General features: G+C 35.8%; 1 protein-coding gene across 1 annotated transcript; it reads right to left on the bottom strand.

Annotated features, from left to right (window-relative positions):
• Positions 1–451: 451 nt before the first annotated feature.
• Positions 452–5,616, bottom strand: pex13 (peroxisomal biogenesis factor 13). Its single transcript, XM_005795239.3, has 4 exons — positions 5,437–5,616; positions 3,357–4,081; positions 2,403–2,525; positions 452–1,301 (listed from the first exon to the last, which is right to left on the bottom strand). The coding sequence occupies exons 1-4, from the start codon at positions 5,508–5,510 to the stop codon at positions 943–945; spliced, it is 1,281 nt and encodes a 426-aa protein (XP_005795296.1). The 5' UTR covers positions 5,511–5,616; the 3' UTR covers positions 452–942.
• Between the last annotated feature and the right edge of the window lie 15,185 nt (positions 5,617–20,801).

The following is a 20,801-nucleotide window of genomic DNA, read 5'->3' as shown; positions in this document are numbered from 1 at the left end:
GCCTGTGTTTTGACGTTGTAGTTTTCAAACTCTTAATATTAAATGACTCATATCAGTTACATTCAACTTCCCTTTGTGAGTAGTAACGTATTTTTTGATTGAATTGACGTGATTTATAAAACGAAGAGTCTTGTTAGAGGTGCCCACATGGCGGACTCTAATAATGCTCATATAGCACATTAAAATTAAAAGTTATAGCAGAATTTCAGGAGTTTCTAGGCCATGGATGGAACTGTATCAGAGGCAATCTTAGTCTTTTCGGGACCCTGGGCGAAACACAGGTCTGAGTCCACCCTCCTTTCCTTCTAAATTTTATTTTTAAACTATAACTGGGACTGTTTTGGGTTTTATTTGTACAGTGGACTTCATCTTGCTGAAGGTGTCATGGTAATTTGACATTTATACATTTACCAGTGACCAAATAAAAACAACAGTTTTTGAAAATATTTATTTTCAAAATGTTTATATTAAATATTTACAAATTACTTTGTGACAAATAAAGTGATGGAAATTTGCATCTTGCACCTCTCCAGCTCTGACAACAATCCTATTCGTTCCAGACAAAAGACAACACAGAAAACCTGGCGCCTGTCAACAGAGAGCGCCCAAACTTAACATGATCACGTTCTTAACGCCTCCGTCCTTTAAAATGACAACGTACCAGTTTACCTCATTTCCTTACAAAACAAACTTGCACAAAAGTTTATTAAGCAACCTCTGAATGAGGAGAGAAAACCTTGCATTTGTTTAAAAACTACTTTCCATCAGTAACCTTGAATTCAGACTAATGATCTGAATCAAGAAGTACTCTAGAAAATTTCTGATGAGGTCCATTGTGATACCGCTGCTGTCAAGTCCTAGTCTATTTCCAGAGTTAAAGACTGCAAACAAGAAATGATCGAGCTAATTAATTATAAACCTCTACACACGAAGGCATCATCATCAGAGGTCGTTTTTTTCAGGGATGTCCAGCACAGTGTTGGACTGCGTCTCAGAGGTTGCAGTGCTCAGACTGCAGGAAGCTGGAGTTTCTCTGTATGCAGACTCCAGAAGCTGCTCTGCAGGCGCAGCGTTGGGCAGCGTGGAGAGGTCAGGGGTGAAACCTCGGGTCGTAACAGGCTGCGGCTGCGCAGGCGAGGCTGTCTGGGCACTCTGTTGCTTCACCTGAGCGAGCCTCTCCGTCTCGGCGTGCTTTCGGCCTCTCCGTTTCCCCAGGATCTTGATGTAGTTGGCGGGGACGAGTCCCGTGGTCTGACCGTCCACGCTGGCCAGCAGCCATCCACGCACCCGCGGCTGTAGCTCTGAACGTGACGAGGAGGATAGCAAACAGCAAGGATTTTAAACTAACACTGGAAACTTATGTCGTATTAGACAAGCTCTTAATATGTCATAGTAAGAAGTAATAAGAAAAAATGTAAAATAGAAAAACAAAATGACGACATTAAAGTCGTACAAGGATAAATTCTTAATATTTCAACAATAGTCAATATTTTGACATTAAAGCGATTAAAGTCATATTACAAGAATAAAGTGTTAATATTGCAAAATTACTCATAATACTATGATGGTAAAGTTATACGAGAATAAATTTGAACTAATATGAGAACAAACTCATAGTACTTCAAGAATAGTCAATATTTTGAGATAAAGTCAATGTTTCATGAATAAAGGCGGAATATTATTAGAATAAAGTTTTAATATTACAAAAATAGTCATAATATTACGAGAGTAAAGTCTATGAATTTACTCTTGGATAAAACTACGAGAATAAAGTCATAATATTTCAAGAATAAAGTCAATATGGGGCGTGCCGTGGTGGCGCAGGGGGTTAGCATGCCCCACGTTTGGAGGCCTTAGTCCTCGACGCGGACACCGCGGGTTCGACTCCCGGTCCCGACGACCTTTGCCGCATGCCTTCCCCCCTCTCCTCACCCACCTTCCTGTCTGCCTACTGTCGCAAAAATATGGGCCACTAGCACCACAAAAATTCTTCGGGGGAAAAAAGAATAAAGTCAATATTTTGAGAATAAAGTAATAAAATTATGACTTTATTCTTGTAATTTTGTGACTTATTCTAGCAATAAGTCACAAAGTAATAAAGTCCAGTTTTTGGACTTTTCTCTCGTAATACTATGACTTTATTCTCATACAAGCTTATTCTCTTGATATTAAGACTTTGTTTTCATAATATTAAGAGTCTTGTGACTTTGCTCATGTAATTTTATTTTACTTTTTATTTTCTTATTGTAGTCCTAATTCTCCGTCACAGAAACTACCAACTGACTACAAGGAAAATATATTTTCTATCTCATCAGCCAGCAGAAATAATATTGTGTTTTATATATTTTGGAGGAGCAGATATTCCTTCAGCATATTACATAAAGATGTTAACGAGTTCTCACCTTTAGGAGCCAGGTTAAGCATGTCTCCGGCCCGCAGAGAAACTTCCTCCTCTGAGGAAGCTGTAAAATCGTATTCTGCTTTGGCAACAACATGGTCATCCTCCCCGCTGGCCCAGTTGGTGGCTGAACACAAGCAGAACATCTTCATTAACAAAACAAAAACACACTTTTAAAAGTATTCATGACACAATCTACAAAAAACACTTCCATGTATTTTAGATCAACATAAAGTAGTACATAATGAAACCGAAGCACCAGACTGAAGATTTTGTCATGCAGTTTTTGGTAGAAAGAGATGAAAGAGAAACAATAAATCATACAAATGGAAATTATTGATTTCCCTTTAATTTATCATGCGATTAATTGATTTATTGTTTATTGGGACAGGCCTAGCTGTAACATGATTAAAAGTGAGGACAAAGTACAAGGTGTGTTGAACACCTTTGAGTTCAACAGTAAGTGGCTCCAAACTATCAATAATCTACAAATATACTTTACTCATGTCAAATCCAAAACTAAACATAAGAGCCACATTTTTTTAACCAAAGATTCACCAGACAGACACACACCTGCGGGTGTTGTTAGTTTTTTATTGAAAGAAACAGATTTGGAAAAATTTCCTTCTGCTTGATTTTGTTTCTTTTTATTTATATGAATTATTGTCATTTTTGTCTTTTAAATACCAACATTTAAACTTAAATTTATATTTTGGTCTGTCTGATTATGTAAATTTTAAATATTAAATGATAATTTGATCAGTACTTGAGTAGACTTTTACCAAATACATTTTTACTCTTACTTGAGTAAATTTTTTGGATACTCTGCACGTCAGCAGTAGCCCCTTCCAGTGGCTTCAGTTCATTTTGTTTTCTTTGACTAAGAACAATTCTCTACACCAAGCATTGTGAGGCTGAATATCTTTAAATTTAGAGATAAATCAGATGCAAGCCTTACCACTTTCTTCAGAACCGGCAGTGGAGCTCAGCAGCTTCCAGATGAGATAGGGTCCACCAAGAACTACAGCGAAGAAGAGGAAGATCGGCCAGGACTTCACGCTCTGTTCCTCGGCTGACGCTCCAAACGCTCTGGACGAAGCTGTAGCCAAGGCGTCGGTCGTGCTGTCGGCCCACAAGTCCTCCACGTCTGCGTCCGTCCCTCTCCCCAGCAGCTGCTTCAGCCGTCGGTAGAGGTAGCGCAGCGTTCGCACCAAAGCGAACGCCGACAGAACCCTTGTGAGGTGAGCGCGCAGCCTCGTTAGGTGGTTGGCTACGTCCAGAACAGCGCGAAAGCTGTTGTAGACGGCTGAGAAGGTGGCGTCCAGCATCATGCTGACCGAAGCAAAGGCCTGGACGATGCTTTCAATCGACTGGAAGGCGCCGCGGCTGCTCTCCTCTGCCTGTTGCACGAACCGGCTGGGGGCGACTTCTTCTGCGTGAGGGAAGCGGCTGTAGCCTCCCAGGCCGTAGCCGCCACCGCCGCCATAACTATAGGGGTTGTAGCCGGAGTAGCCGTTGTAGATGGAGCTCCCGTAGGGACTGTAGGCGGAGGTGAAAGAGCTGTAGGATGGACGGTAGGACTGCTGCATGGGGCGGGGAGGTACTGGAGGGGCCATTCTGGTCAAAACAGGAGGGCCTGCCGGCGTGGAGGGCCCCACAGCTGCCGGTCCAAAGTCTGCAGATCTGTTCAGTGAGAAAAGAAGCAAACATGCAATAATTTAGACAGCTGAGTTGTAAAGAAGGAGCTTTCTGGGAAAAGGGTTCAAAGAGATAGCTAAACTAAGAACTATTTGTTACAATAATGGCTGAAATGATTAATCGGATTTATTAAATTATTCAGATTAATTGTCATTAACTGATTATTATTAAGTAATTATCAAGTAATTTAGAATTTGATTGTTAACTGGCGCATGCTAGAGCTGCACAGGGTTGTACAGAGTTTTCATTTAACTACGTACTTAAAGAGTACGTAGCCTTTTTGTACAACATTAGAAAAAAAATTTAAAGATGCAAATAAATAAATAATTCAGCTCCTTTTTAAATAAGAAAATAAACATTTTATTGCCTAAAGCAAAATAACACAGCAGTCTTTTAGTGAATTTGAACTGGGAAAAGCTAAAACTATCCCATTTGAGGAGTTTTGCATAAAGCATTTTTTACAAAAGATGTTTTTATCTTAAATGTATAAATATATATACATATATTTTACAGTTCTGGCTTATTTGCTCCACTGAATATGTAGATTTTTAAGCAAATGGGCTTTCTTTGTCTCTATATACTCTAGTTTATGATTAATTTGGTTGATTAAATTGGTTGATGATTATTTGAATAATCGATTAATTTCATTAATCGTTTCAGCCCTAATGAATAGACTTAAAAAAGGCAATTTACTTGAAGAACAACATACTCAGAGCAGTAATTAAGCCAAACATGTACACAAATATATACATTTGCATTTAAGATAAGAAAAACAAACTTTTATCTGCAAATATGTTCTTTCCAGTGGCAAAGTTTTAGCTTCAACTTATTTAAATTGTGTAAAAAAAACAAAATCTTCTATTAAACACATTTTGCTATCCAAAAGATTCCACGTCATTGGCTATTAAATAAACATTATAACACACTGCGCCCTCCGTTATACAACAGCTTTTAGGACAATCTTTAGCAGCAATAGCCCAGTTAAATACTCAACATAAAAATTGAAACTTGAACACCCTACTGTTGCGATGATATTTAATTATAAAACCCCCAAAAACAGTAAAATTCAGCCGTAAGACTATAAAGTAAATAGCAGGCCGCAGGCAGGAGAAGTTACTCATTTTAATTAATTTGTTGCTGTTCACTAATTAATCTAAAACATGCAACTGATGAATTACGCATTGTTAAACTCATCGTGTCAAATTATTCTGCAAAAACACTGCTAAATGTTTAGATCGCAGGTTTAGCAACTTTACCATCAACTAGCTCACAACATTAGCAAATGCTACTTTAAGCTAGCAGCAAAGACCGACAAAATAAACCAAATAAATCCTTTTTACCTGTAATTTAAAGGTGCGCTAGTAGCTCCTGGAATCCGCCTTTCCCAAGGCTTTGGGGGAGGATGTGAATCCATCGTAAAATATTAAACAAACAACTTTAAAAAACACACACATCGAAGTCTATGGCCAGTCCGCTGACCCGTTTTTAGATGCTCCCTTTCAGTACACCTCGTAATTTTCATAATTCCAAAATAAACTTTATATTTCCACGACGTGTGTTCACAAAATGTCCTAATACGCCTGTAAAGGACATTGAATAAATTCATTATGATAAATTTGTTACATATCTGTATTATTTGCTATTAAATTATTTAGGAATTATTGTTACACCCGAAAAGCCTCACTGTCCCCAAACATACCTCACAGTCAGACCAAAATAATAGACAGACGATTGTTGTGTTTGAGTTCTTTTAGTTTAACCTTGGGGGAAAACAACCGTAAAAAATTTACTCAAGTAAGAGCAACACTACTTCCACATATTTTCTCAAGCAAAAATAAAAAGTAGCCATAGAAGAAATTACTCAAGAGTAAAAAAGTATTTTGTAGAATTAGTTACTCTAATTTAATATCTGATTAAACATATAAAATCGTCAGGCAAACAATATAAAAAGTATGTTGCAGTAAAACTACTACTAAAAGTTAATTTCTTTCCCCCAAAAGGTTACTAAAGTAAAAGAAAATAACTGGTTACTATCTACCATCCATCCTAACGAAACATACCGCCTGTGCGATTAGTAGAGCTTGCTCCCATGTTACGTTCTTTTTAAAATATTGGCCACCAGAGGGTGCTGTAGCACATCAAAAAAATGAGTCATCAACGTACATAAAAAGTACCGACAGAAGTTGTAGAGGGAATTTCCCTCACTTTGCAAATCATATTAACTCAACAACAAAAATAAATAAATAAATAATTAATAATAACAATAACAATAGTAACAATAGTAATAATAATAATAATTCAGTCATTATTATTACACTGACTTGTTCCAAGTCTCTTTACATATATGTTGGAATTTAAGACAGTAATATGTATTTAAAATAATGAAGCTGGGAAAATTTGACAGCTACACTTTAGATTACTCTATTTTGTACTCTTGTAAATGTGTTTTGGGATCATAAAGAGGTACATACAGTCAGTCAGCAAACACAAAAATGTATTTAGAGATAATTTGTAAAAGCCAACCCATCAGAAGTTTTTTAAAATACTTATTGTTATTTTTATACATACACAGTGCTGATGTGGATGGTTGATTGATGCTTAATTGCTTAATTGACTATTGAGAGAAGGGGCAGACCATACAAAAATGTTTTTCTCCCAAGTACTTTTTATTCAAATCTTTTGTTTATGTCAACATCTGACCATTTTAAACTGTAAATGAATTAAACAAATAAACAAACAAATTAGATAAAAATGTGATTATTTTATGGCTAAATTAAAGACAACTTTCTTTGTTTGTTTGCTTGTTTTTTCTTTCTTCCTTTCTTTCTTCTTTCTTCCTTTCTCTCTCTCTTTCTTTCTTTCTTTCTTCATTTCTTCATTTATTTAATTGAAATAATAATTCAAAAATACTTTATTGATCCAAAAGGGAAAATAATTTTTGTTGTAATTCATTAATTCAAATTGTTGGTTGTTGGCAAAAAAGATCTCCTGTAGCAGTTTGTATTACAGTGAATTTGAAGAAGCCTCTGACTGAAAACATTCTGTTTTCTCAAGACAGTCTCATGGAGAGGATGGCTCATGATTTTCAATTTTCTTGATTTTACAAACAAAATAGATTTCAGGACGAAAAAAAATCCCATCAAACCTTTACAAAAGAGCATGAACACATGTTTCTGATTGGAATATTGAAAATGAATGGAAATAATTGAGACAAAATGACATAAAAACATACTAAAAACAGCTTAAACTATCATTATCATTTTGTTTTCAAAATTTAACTCTAAAACATATAAAGACAATTTCAAAAACTATCACTTTCAACAGTAGATTATGTCACTACAGCCTTCTTTATGTCTGAAAAAACAGATAAGTAATGCTGCTTTTAATACCACTGAGATCAGATATGTAAATAATGTTCTCACTAACGTCAGTAAACATGCAGGGGGCTGCTGGTGGCTGACATGTGTGAGAGGGAGGCTGCTCTTCATGCTAGCTACAGCGGGGGCGTTGGCTGTGGTTTCAGGAGGGAGTCCTGTGATGTCAAGTGTTGTCGTGGGGCGTAGGAGGGTGTGTGTGCAGAGCTGTCGCTCTAGATTCTCCAGAGCTAGCATGACAGCGTTTGCCTGTGTCATACCCCGGTGTAGGTGCACAAAGCTGCTGCTGCTGTTAGTTTGTGGCCTGACGGTGTCAGGGATCCCGAGCCACAGGTGGGAATCCGAAGTGTCACCCTCCTGCTGACGCCGACTGTGGGCAGATGCTTGAGCTGGTGTCCCGTCCTCCTGGTATTTGGGGGTTTCTAACCTTTCGTACTGTTACAAGATAAGATCAGGGGTCAGAAAATGGTGAACGATCAGCAGCTCTGCAGAGGAGAGATGCAAATTATAAAGGATTTAAAGTTAAACCCCTCGAGTAAATTCTTAATGTCATTAAAAAGTTTTTTTGTTTGCTGTCTTTTTTATAATTCTGGCCATTGCTTTCCTACGTAATCCCACAAAACAGCCGAAACACTGAGCTCCTTTAAATCCAGCCTAAAGGCCACCTGTTTAGAGTTGCTTCCAACTCATTATCACTGGAACTTTGACCAACAAATTTGATGCGTGTTGATGATTTTGATTATGACACTTAACAAAATGTGTAATGTTTGTTCTTGGTTACTCTGTTGGTGACTGCATGATGTGTTTATGACTTCTTTTATGTGTGTTTCCCAGCTTCTATTAACTGAGAGATTCAGATTTCGTGGGAGATGTTGTTTAGTGGTTCAGTAAATCCAACAATCCTTTTTCAACAAATCCACTGCAAAAGTATTTTCAGTCTTATTTTTACTGCAAATATCTCAGTTCACTTGAAATAAGACAAAACTAACTTAAAAGCAACTTTTCAGCGAGATACAGGATCTTGTTTTCAGTACATAATTCCTTAATATTAATAATAAAGTGCTTGTTTCATTATCAGATTGTTTAACTTATAACAAAACATTTTCTGCCTGTTATAAATGAAATAATCTGACAATGGAACTAGAACCTTTTCATCAACATAAAGAAATTATTGACTTAAAACAAGTTTATATTTCTTGCTGAAAGATTAATTGTAAGTTAGTTTTGTCTAATTTCAAATGTAGTAAGAAATAGTAGTAAGACCAGAAATATTTGGTAAAACTTTGTGTTTTTGCAATGTCGTTTTTATGTTGGCATAGACAAAGTCCCACTTAGAGTCAAAACATTATCAGGTCTTTTTATAAGGTTTTAGTGAATGTAAGAGTCTTGAGTCTGTCTGACCACTCTGGTAAGACAACAATTTGTTATTTCCAAGGTTGGTGAGATATTTTCATTTGCAGACAATGATTAACTCAGTCTTACACTTCAAGAAAGACGGACACTTCTGGGGAAGTCACACGCCCACCATGTATATTCCTCTGTTTGCACAACCAGAATGAATTATAACCAGGAAGGATTGTAAACTGAATTCAAGAATCCCAGAGTTTTTTCCCAAGGTCCTCAATCTGTCACATCTCTTTCTATTCTTGAGGTCAGATAATGCTCGTCAATTTGCCCAGGCTGGTGATTTCACCCCAACTTGGCAAACCTTGTGCTGTGCTGAAGTTCCAGTGTTCCTGCTGTGCTTTTGACGGGCAGCACGCAGGACTGGCCTGAGAGTGATATGGGTGCTTTTTACTCTCTAGTTCCCCCTTTCTCTTTGTGTGTGTTTGAGCGCTCTGCACAGGCCAGACAGTTAGATGGAAGCATTTACAAAAGTGGAACTACTGAGAGAAAAATGTTGCTGGAAGATACAGAGCTTCCATGTGTGAACTCTGACTTGGGTGCATAGAGACCACTCCAGCCTGCAATGTCAGTAAAAACAAACAGCAGCCAAGGTAATTGAACAAGGCTCTAACAGAGATTGCAAAATAGTAATTAACAAAACAAGAAAAGTGGAAAAATGTCTGGACTACAAAGAAAATAACAGAAAAGTAAGAACCCACCACAATACCAAGACAAAAAGATTTCAAGGGGCCTTAAAGAAGAAATTGGTTCTGCTTATTGGAAATAAAACAAATCCAAACAATTTGAAGTCCATCTTTGTACGATGAGAAACATTTTATACAAGTGTGAAACATGTAAAGAAAGCCTCTACTATTTAACTGCACAAGGTTGGTTTGCGACAGACAAATGAGACCAAAGCAGAGATGTTTGTGAAATACAGCATTATGGTTGGAGAAAACCAAAAATAAGAAAAAATTAGAAAGCTCATATCATGTGTTAAGCACGGTGATGAAGGGCTGATGATTTGGGTTTGTGTTTGGCACATTGCAGTCATTGAGTAGACCTCTGTGAATCAAAGTATTTCAGAGTCAAAACTTGGTCTTCAACAGTAAAAATGATCCAAAGAAGAAAAACTACAACAAAATGGCTGAAACAGAAAAGAATCAACTGAAGTGGTTCAGTCAAAGTTCAGCCATTGTCCTGTTTGAAATGCAGCGAACGCCGGGCAGACGTTAGGATTGCTGCAAACTTTAAACATCAAAGTGGAAAAAACACAAAGAGATTCATTCTTCTAAAAGTTAATGGGGTCTGGGGTCTACATAGTTTTTCACATGCAACTTTCTTTATTTTATTTCTAATAAATATTGTCAGCTTTGTGCGTTTCAGTTTTTTTTTACTTTAAAGCAATTGATTCCAGAAGCTGGTAAAAACAAAATTATGTTAAAAGATTTATGTCGTTAACATAAAATCCTGAAGAGGTGATTCTTTTTAAACCAAAGTCGTGGTTTAAAACATAATAACTTTGTATTCCATTTTACATTATCATTTTGTTTGGATAACAAAAGAATAAGCTAGCTTAGTTGAGCTAGTTAGCCTAGCTTACGTTCTATATATTTTCCAAACACAGCTTTATCTTTATTTTCTGGCAATAATGACAATAAATATTCATCAAGTATTTATATTAGATTTTATTTACATTATAAGTTAGTGACACAAATGCTTAAAAAAGAAGACAGGAAGTCAATAAGTTAGCTTTAGCTGGGATGGATACTTAGGCGATAGCTAGCGAGCCATAACAGACCAAATAACAAAAATAAAGTAGCGAGAGTTGTTTGTCTTTATAGAGGTTTCATAAAAAAAAAAAAAACTAACAACAACTTTATTTATTATATTCATCAAATATTTATGTAGTACATTGTAACATAAATGTCAAAAAAGAGATATTACAAGTGTGGGAAGTGAGAAAGTTAGACTTGGTTTTGACTGAAGCTTATTATAGCTAGCTAGGCATAACTAATCAAACTGCAAAAATACAGTAGCGGCAGGAGTTCGTCTTCATGGGAGAGCAACGTGATTCATCCAGAAAAAAGTCTTTATTTATTATATTCACCAAAAATATATCTGGTACTCTTATAACTTAGGGACTTAAATTGACTTAAATGTAAAAAATCTATATATTATAAGTACGGGAAGTCCGAAAATTAACCATTACTTGCATAGTTCTGACTGAAGCTTAGCTAGGTAGGCATAACTAATCACATAGTAAAAATACAGTATTAGAAGTAGTACGTCGGCGTACAGCATAATTCATCCAGAAAAAACATTTATATTTATTATATTCATTAAAAATGTATCTGGTAAAAGAAGAAAATATTATAAAATTAGCTTTAGTTTTAACTGAAGCTTAGCTAGCAAATCATAAATAATCAAATCACAAAAATACAGTAGCACCAGTAGTTTGTTTACATAGGAGTCAAGAAAAACATTATTATATTCATTAAATTATATCCTAATTGTATAAAATACACTTTGTTTTGAATACTATTTTCAATAGGCTAAAATAAACATATTTTGGGGACAAAAATGTCAACTCTGTTTACTTAAAAGCCCAAAAATATACTCATCTTTGAAATTGAGTTAAATAAAGTTAAACAACCACTATTTCCTTTATGCAGACGGTATACTAAAAAGAGAAAAATATTTATCCACCTTAAGGCAGAATATATAGCTATAAAACACCCTGCCAAACACCACACACATACACCCCGACAAGTTTTTCATAGAGCTTTGTGGGATTTTCCCTGCACTCGAATATGAGTTAGGTCTTGCATGGGGAGCTGTTTTAGCTATGCATAGCGAAGGATACCTATAATTAAAATGTGCTGCAGGAAGTTTGCAAAAAATTGGAGGAGCCGAGCATACAAGCAATAACCATTATTCATATTTCAGTAGGAAGTCCTGTCTGGGTTGGAAAAGCGAACAAAGATACTTGAAGTCTAGCGTTTTTTGAGCACAAGTCATCTGTTTTGGGGGAAACTCTGTCATAACTTGTATTCAGACATGAAATCTGTTCAACTTCTTTCAGGAAATTATATCTAAAAAAGAAATACTACAGAGGCAGATATCTTTTTAAATGCTACGTCAGTATAGCACTACTATGTCATGCAAATGATGACGAGGTTTGCAGTCACGTAGTAGGTCCTTTCTAAATTGTTGAGATAACAGAACGTTCATTCAGGTGAAAAAAGCTGGTGTTGTCACCCAGTGGTTGCAGTTTGCAAAAAGGAAGGGAGGGCGTTGAAGGAGGGAGGAGACAGAGCAGCAGAGGAGGGGCCTTACTGGCAATAAGTGGCTAAACTGGTCTAGCTTGCCTTTTCCAGGATATGGGTAGGAAATATTCAATGATATACGTTGCAATGAGCCACTGTAACAAACTGTCACTATGAAAGCAGAGTAAGTCTGTGCACATAGAAACAACACCCTGAACGTGCACGTGCCCCAGAAGTGAAGCGTTGCATTGCGAAAACTCCCTGCATAGACGTCAGATAAATACATCCTCCTGCAGTAGTGAAATGTCATGATGAAACTGAACACTGCAGGACCTGAGGACTGTCTGTCCTCTTCTTATTAACCAATAATTTAACCAATAATACATTATTTCATCCCCTGGTTCATGTTTGAGGGTAATTTGCAATAGCTACACACATATTATTTAAGTTCAACTAAACAAAAAACAACTCAAAGTTACTGCATTTTATTAGAAAGAGGCAGCTTTATTACACGTTGTCATGGTGTTATGTTTATTTGTATAAAAAATAAAGCAACAGAGGTGAAGAAATTGACATTTAAAAACCATTAATATGTTTTAAAAAGAGTTTCTGCACATCTCTGGAATTTATATTAAAAATCAAAATCAAATTAAATCCTAATAAAATTTATAAAATACTATATGTTTTGAAAAGTGCAACATAAACAGGTTTTCTAGTGCTAAAAATTTCAATTCTGTAGCCCTGAAGGCCTAAAATAAACTTTATTCTGCGTAAATAAAGTACAACTATCATTTTTTCATGAAGATACCATACTTAAAGAGGAAGATTAATTCACTTTAAGACAGAAAACAAACTCTGCCTTTTACTTCCATCGAGTCCGGTTAAGTAAAGTTGTTTGCGAATGTTGATTAAAAGTGACCCGAGAATGGTGCCTTGAGGAACGCCACAAGGGATTTTTGTTTGTATGAATTTATAATTGTGTTGGTTTGTCAAGTAAGAACTGTTTCCACCCACCTTTTCATTCCTTCAATCAGCATGTTATGATCAACTGTGACAAACATTTAATTGTGACTTGAACACAGAAATCGTAAATGTATAAAAACATTTTCCAAAGCAGTGTCACTGCAGTGGTGACTGCAGAGCATTTAAGATTACTTTAACCAAAAGAGAGTACATTTCTTCTTTCTGTAACATAACCATAGCGATCCAAAACTTTCCTTCATTTTCTGTGGCATGGGCGAAATTTCCAGCGTCACAAATACATTAAATTGGTCAAATTTGTTATTTTTCCCTAGCAACAACACACGATTGGCTGTTTAGTTCCACTACTTCTCAGCGGAAATTCAGCTTTGATTCACAGTCGGTTGGCTGGAAATGTTTTGTAAGTAATTCAGATTACATCTAGCCACACTCTGTCAATGAAAACTGGCATTGATAACACAATTTTTTAGATTTCCTTTTCTGCACTCCACATTTGAGAATGAGAAACTCAAGTATTTGGCTTGTTGAATTCATTTCAGCTTAAGGATTTAGGTTTATTGCATGCATATTGGGAGATTCAATTGGGTCTCTCTGCCCTTTTAGATATAAAACTGCAAAAAGCTGCACAAAAGTCAGACCAAAGATGAGCTACTGGCAGAGCTTACCAGCTCATAAGAGTGGCTTTTAGGCTAAATTGTCCGTAAATGTTCAGTTCAGCCAAAAAAACCCTTTGGTACTCGTGAACTAACCCTGATAATAACTAAAAGGCAGACTGCTGCCGGTACCTTGTGCGGCGAGGTTAAATCAGGGTTCACTGTGGTTCTACACAACGAGACAGGAAGGAAGCTACATGCAGCATTTCTTTTCAGTCTCCCAATACAAGAGAAACAAACATCTCCAGTGCAGCACATCCTGGGTTCCTTGGTAATGACGCTTTCCGTTGATTGTAACTGCCAGAAGATTTCAAGAAACAAGATTGGAATCAGAGTGTCGATTTATTCCCTATCAATGTTCATTACATTGTTGTTCTGAAAAAGAAAAACAGCACTTTTTCTTATAAGTGTGCTCAGAAAATTAAGTCGTAAAGTTTCTAAAATCCTGTTCGTCAGAACCAGACGAGACGATGCATTTCAACAATGTGGAATCCTGTGAGTTTCAAGTTTGAATGTGAGCAGATGACAAGAAGCCATGTGGTCAAACCTGGTGGATTTCATTTTGCTGATGTGTTGAGTAACCTCAACTTCACAAGATCATAACTGAATTTTCAGGAGTAGAAATAAACTCAGATCAGGTGTTATCATTGTTTCTATCTCCAAGGTTTTCTGTACAAAGTCAAGGTTGATGCAAAAAGACTGTGGAATATTATATTTTCTAACAAAATATCTACTTTAAACCACCACCACTCCTATAACCTCCATTTCATATCAATTTGCAAAATAAGTATCAATAAGTCTCACTGAGAAATGAGGAAAATACAAACACTGAAAAAACACAAAGTATTTTTGGTGTAGTTTCTAGTATAAACATCTTACTATACTTGAAATAAAATAAAACTAGTTTACAATTAACTTTTCAGCAAGATGAGCTTGTTTTACGTCAATCATTTCTTAATATTTTTTTAAAATTCTTACTTCACTGGCAAATTTTTTCACTTATACCAAGAAATGTTTCCCATGTTATAAGTGAAATTGACCTAGAACGTTGTTTTTTAATTAATATTTAGGATTTATTTACTTAAAACAAGCTCCTATATTTTGCTGAAAAGTTATTTGTAAGCTGGTTTTGTTTTATTTCAAGTATAGTAAGATATTTGAACTAGAAACTACACCAAAAATACTTTGTAAGATTTTGTGTTTTTTGCAAATGCAACTTACTTACAATACTTGTCAAATTGTTTTTATAAAATAAATGTGACAGACTTTTTTTTACTGCTTTACCTTCAAGGTTCTTTATTACCTTTACCTTCTACATTCCTTCTTTTAACCACTTTTCAAAATAGAAAAGACAAGAGAACATATGGTGTTCTTTTTTTGTTTACCATTATTTTTCTGTTTTAAAAGGAAGAAGTGAACACTTATTTAATCCTACCCTTTGTCTCAATTTAATAAAACATATATACAGTACTTTCTGACTCAATAATGATCAAAAATGTATAATTAAAACCATGTGCCTGTTCAATATACTGTGCAAAAGAGGCAACTAATAAATTATATGACAGACAAAATGGTTGCAAACTAACTCTCATAAGAAGACAAGAAAGTCTACAGATACATAATAATAATAATCAAAGTAATAATGACAACTGTAAATAATAACCGGACATACAGCATCAGATAAATTACTAACTCCTTGCCTATAAATTCTTCCTAATCTGTGAGATTACCAACTTCTACAAAAACAGACACCATCTACAAGCCAGGAAAAAAATAATTTCAGCCCTACCATCACAAACAAAAGCATGTAGAATTGGTTAAAATGAACCTCTCATGAATCAAAGACATAAACTTTCAAAAAAAATATCTGGCATCAAACAGGATTAATATTTCTGAAAATCGCTTTCTGCCCACTGTTAAAAACGGTGGAGGATGTGTCATGATGTGGGCCTGTTTGCTTCGAAATGAACCAAGAACATTGCTGGAAAGACATTTTTTAGACATAATGCGGTGGCCTTTTTCAGATAATTAAAACGTTGGTGTTCATTATGGTCCAAAACAGCCAAATCAACTCAGAAATGGAATCACTTGGAAAAACCCAGAATATTCTCTGACCGTGTCCTGACAAGTCAGAGCTGCTAGAGCAGATTAAGTTCCTGTGTGATGATTTAAAAACCAACTATCCTGAACACCCCTCAGTTTGAGACGTTGATGCTGCGCTGCTAACGTCACTGCAAATTAAACACTGTGGAGATTCTTATGCTTGGAACCGGATAACTGAGGTAATGTTTAGTTTCAAATGTGATAGGACAGCACGTCGTCTGACTCATAAGGTTACATATATTTCAGTCGATGACATAGACAGCTTCATTATCATTAATCTCATCAGTTTTTTCATTTATATCAAAGAGAAACAAACAGGATTATGAGGTTTTCATTTGCAATTTTTTTTTTACAAAAGTCTGTAGGATCTTGTGTAGAACCTTATTTAAAAGTTACTCATAATTAAATCAATCAAAGCTACACTGAGAAATAAAATATCAAAAATCAAATTTTTTCTGTTTGCTGTTCAGTTGGAGTTGAAACTAAAAGTTTAAACGACCTTGCTCAACAGCTGCAACATTTCCTTTATTATGCAACAGGTGGCTTGTCAATCCCATAATATCACATGAAAAACTTGACATTTCAGAAGAGCTGTGTGTTCCTCAAGTGTTTTCCCTCTTCGGCATCATTTTACAAAAGCGACTGTGTGAAATGTCTAGATTCCAGAAGAACTTTTTTTTTATGAACTGATTTGGTGTGAAAGCAGGAAATAAAAGGAAATACAAACTTTAGAAAAGTCCTGGTGTGTTTTCTTATCTGGTGTTTTGATTTGTTCATTATAGGGATCTTGGGAAAATAGAAGGAATTAATGACATTTCAGATCTTTTTTCTTTCAGTATTCAAACATGGTGGAAGAAAAGGATCTAAATTAAATGTATAGGACTCTTTCTCCTTTTTCAACATAACATTACAAATCTTGCAGAGTAATCTTTCCTGTTTTTAATCTTCTGTTTATTATCTTCCGGCTCCATTGTGTTGCTTATTGTAACAACAGAGTGTGTCAAGTATAAATCTTCCAGCATGTGTGAGTAATAGGGTTGGAGCAGGGCGGTGGCCATGTGCAAAGTAGTTATTTACAGTCCAATTAACTTCTGCACCTCACTTTCATTCTTACCTCAACAGGCTATACTACCTACTCTTCTATCTAATAAATGAAAAATATCCTCTTCAGTAGACTGTAATACAAGTCTTCAGTCAGAGGCGTCTTGAGAACCACTGTAATACCGACTGCTAGTGGGAATTCTCTGAAGAAACTTAGGTAGTACAATATTTAAATTCAATTTAGGATTAATAAAGTGTTTTATAAATGAATTGAATTAAATTTAGATAAACACCACCTGGTATTAAAACACCAACACAAAGAAAACTGTCAACTCAAAAGTAAACAATCACATAAAAATAGTAAAGTGCATTAAAAAAAGACTGTTAGCCTTAGTAAGCTAGCAATAGCGGTTAGCCTGGTAACTGAGGGCGACTGTTAGTAAATCTTTCTGGTTCTTTCTACCATATTATGTTTTATGTAAGTTTTTCAGCAACATATTCTCTTTCAGAAATTCTTTACCACATTGTGTGAATTTTGAAACATCTACTGCTAATAAATGTTTTGACTTTGTAGCTACAGGCTAAACATTTTGTGTGCTTTGAGGCCATGTTTGTTTTGTAGTTTAGGGCTTGTAGGCTAACTAAAGTCATACAGCTAAAACCTCGAAAGAAGTTGTGGTATACACAGTATATACTTTGAAAACTGGGTAAAAATAACTGAAGTTTACATGAAGAACTAATCGTGTGCAGATGTTTTGTGAGGGTAATTTATGACCTTATCATGCTTCTGAGGTTTTAATAGCATTAGCACTATGCCAGGTGTAGGCATACATCATTGTAACTCACAGATAATACAATGAAACTTTCAATCCGTTTTATTTTCTCTTTGCTTAGTGATTTTTAAACTGACCAGACATTACCACAATAGATAGTCAATAGTTTCAGTTGAGCATGAAGTCTGGTTTCACTTTTTAAGTGGTAGGATTTGATCATTAATATAGTTCTGCTGTGCTTAAACAGAGAAGTGAATATCTAGCTTACAACCAAATTTGTGATGAACATTTTGGTTTGGGGTCGAAGACAACTTAAAATGAAAGTGCAAAGTCAAGAGGAATCACCTAAATCAGGGGTGGGCACTCCTGGTCCTCGAGGGCCGGTGTCCTGCAACTTTTAGATGCATCTCTACTTCAACACACCTGAGTCAAATAATGAGGTCGTTAACAGGACTCTGGAGAACTTGACTGCACTTAGGAGGAGATTCAGCTGTTGGATTCAGGTGTGTTGGACCAGGGAGACATCTAAGAGTTGCAGGACACCGGCCCTCGAGGACCAGGAGTGCCCACCCCTGACCTAAATGCACTGTTGTCTAGTCACTGAGGGGAAGGCATTCTAATTAATACTTTAAATAACACTATAAAATTGGAGTTTTCTACATATTATCAATTTAATTCAATTCAAAAATACTTTATTTATCCCAAACGCAATTTATACAAGTATCTTCAAAGAGCTGTTGTGGATAGTGAAGGTTATCTAATAGCAGTCAGTCCTCCAACGAATCTGAAGACGCCTCTGACTGAAGACTGTTGCTGTTTAAACTTCCTTCTTCTCTCTCTTTTCTCTCTGGTCCTGTTCTGCATTGATGAAGCCTCCTCTGGGATTTGGGGTAATAGTTCAGGTATTTTTGAGCTTTTGAGATGCTAACCAGCAGCTCTACTGTAAAACTCTGCCTCTACGTTTACGAGTCATAGCAGCTGTCCAAAAGCAAAAAGGGAAGAGCAAAAATTCTATGTTTATGTTCAGAACCATTCAGATGTTTGTCATACACATCTAGAATCTTCTTGCAAATATCTGGTGGCGTTTCTGCTGTCGATTTCTTCTGTTTACATGGATTCAGTATAATCTTTACTCTATATTCACGGTATTAGCAGGACCACAAACACCTACAAATACTATAACTAAACTACTCAAGATTCCTCTCTAGAACCGTTTATAACTGCCTATTAAAATAGTTCAAATACCAAATATACCTTGATATTCATTAATAAGCATAGGGGAAACACTTTGGGGTTCAGACCATTAGCACCAAGGGAAATAAATGCAGCTCTTCGATTGGCTGGTTTACAAATGCCAGCCAAGTAGCATTGTGGCTACGTATTCCAGCTCTCATATTTAAAATATGCTCTACCAAAAATCCACAAAAACACAAATTTTAGGCCCATAATCTGGATTCAAGTTCCACAAATAGATCTGCAAATGCTGAAATGTGAAAAATTGTACTTAATTGTCATCACTGTGGAAGTATTTGCTACCAGAACACCAAGCAGATATCGGCAATGACCCATTAACATCAATAAAGAACGGTCGATGGTACTTGACAGTTAGCATGAGGGAATATATAGATATATTTTGTATATACAGTATATATTGTATTTACTCCAAACTTTATGCTAATATTGTCACCAAACGTCGGTACGTTGGTCTCATCGGTCAAAATTAGATTGTTCAAATTTAAGGTCCTGTTAAGTTTTATTCTTTACATAGAAAAACATATACTTGTTTAGCTCTTTTCTTATAGTAAAGTAATGAATTTGATCAGTGACCATGTTAACTGAGAGAGACAGATATAGTCTCACATTTCCCCTCTTAAAACGTTTTGTTTTTGTATCTTTGTTTTAATAAATTCAATAAAAATCAAAAAGAACATTTTTACTTTCTTTCTATCAAGACTGTGATAGTGTAAAAATAATTAAAAAACGACATAGAAAAGACCAATTTATTATTTATTAGGAAATAAAAATTTTACCGAAAAAAATACAAATCAGTTAATTATCAAACCTTGTACAATATTAATCAAAACAGACACGTCTATTTAAGCCCCAAAAAACCCTGTAAGGCAACAAGTAAGAAAATATAAACATTGACCAGTGCCAGTGTTGGTCCATAACCATATCCAATTAAGGAAACATCCCCAAACATTCAGCTAAATAAACAAAACAATAAATCATATAAAAGGGATGTGAAAGTACAAAACATATGTTAGAAATGCTCTGAGAACTCTGGATAACACAAGCAATCACTGACATGACATAGTCATTACAAAGGAGAGACACCACTCAATGTGCCTTCCTCGACTTCCTCAATGGAAATTTCAGTACCTTGCCAGTTCTTGAGTGTTTAAGCACGATTACTGCTTTTACTCTCAACTATGGCTAACATGCATGCACAGAGTGCACCTAACAGCAATGCTCTGCAACAAAAAATCTAGACAAGAAGCAGTGAAGTACTTTCAGTAACATCCAAAGAAATTAAAAGTGAAATTATGCTGTTAATATATACATATTTGTGTGTTTTTAACAAACTAAATCTTATAACATTCAGTACTCGATATGTTGACAGTGAATTCAACTTTGCATAATGAACAAAAAGAAACACAGTACATTCACTTCTTCAAATATTTTAACTTTGTCCTGGAAGACGTTATCCAGCTGTTTTATCAACTCACCAGCACCAGTCTAAAGAATGGTTTGTCCCTACAGAAGCCAGCTAAATCCACGTTAGTCAACTTAAACTGACCAGTTTCAGTTCCAGTCACCTACGGCAAGCTACATGGACACTTTCTGCATCTCCTCCAGCGTCACAAATTATCAAAAGTTAAATCAGGAATCAAGATGTCTTACTTGATTCACTTAGGAAAGAATACCTTTTTTTGGTGGGAAAGCTCTTCTAAAACGATAAATTGTACCGTTTTCAAACAATATCTGGTTCTGGATCCAACTGACTGCCGAAGCCGGTTGAGTACCAACCCAGACCGACGCCAGGCGAGCCTCATGGGGCCAGTGCAAACTGGCTTTGCAAAGCTAAACAGATTCTCCTGATAAAAACCAACCGTTTCTCTTTA

Source organism: Xiphophorus maculatus, chromosome 22 (assembly GCF_002775205.1).
Source record: "Xiphophorus maculatus strain JP 163 A chromosome 22, X_maculatus-5.0-male, whole genome shotgun sequence".
Taxonomy (NCBI): Eukaryota; Metazoa; Chordata; class Actinopteri; order Cyprinodontiformes; family Poeciliidae; genus Xiphophorus; species Xiphophorus maculatus.
The sequence above is the reverse complement of the archived record's forward strand: the minus strand, read 5'-3'. Positions and strand labels throughout refer to the sequence as shown.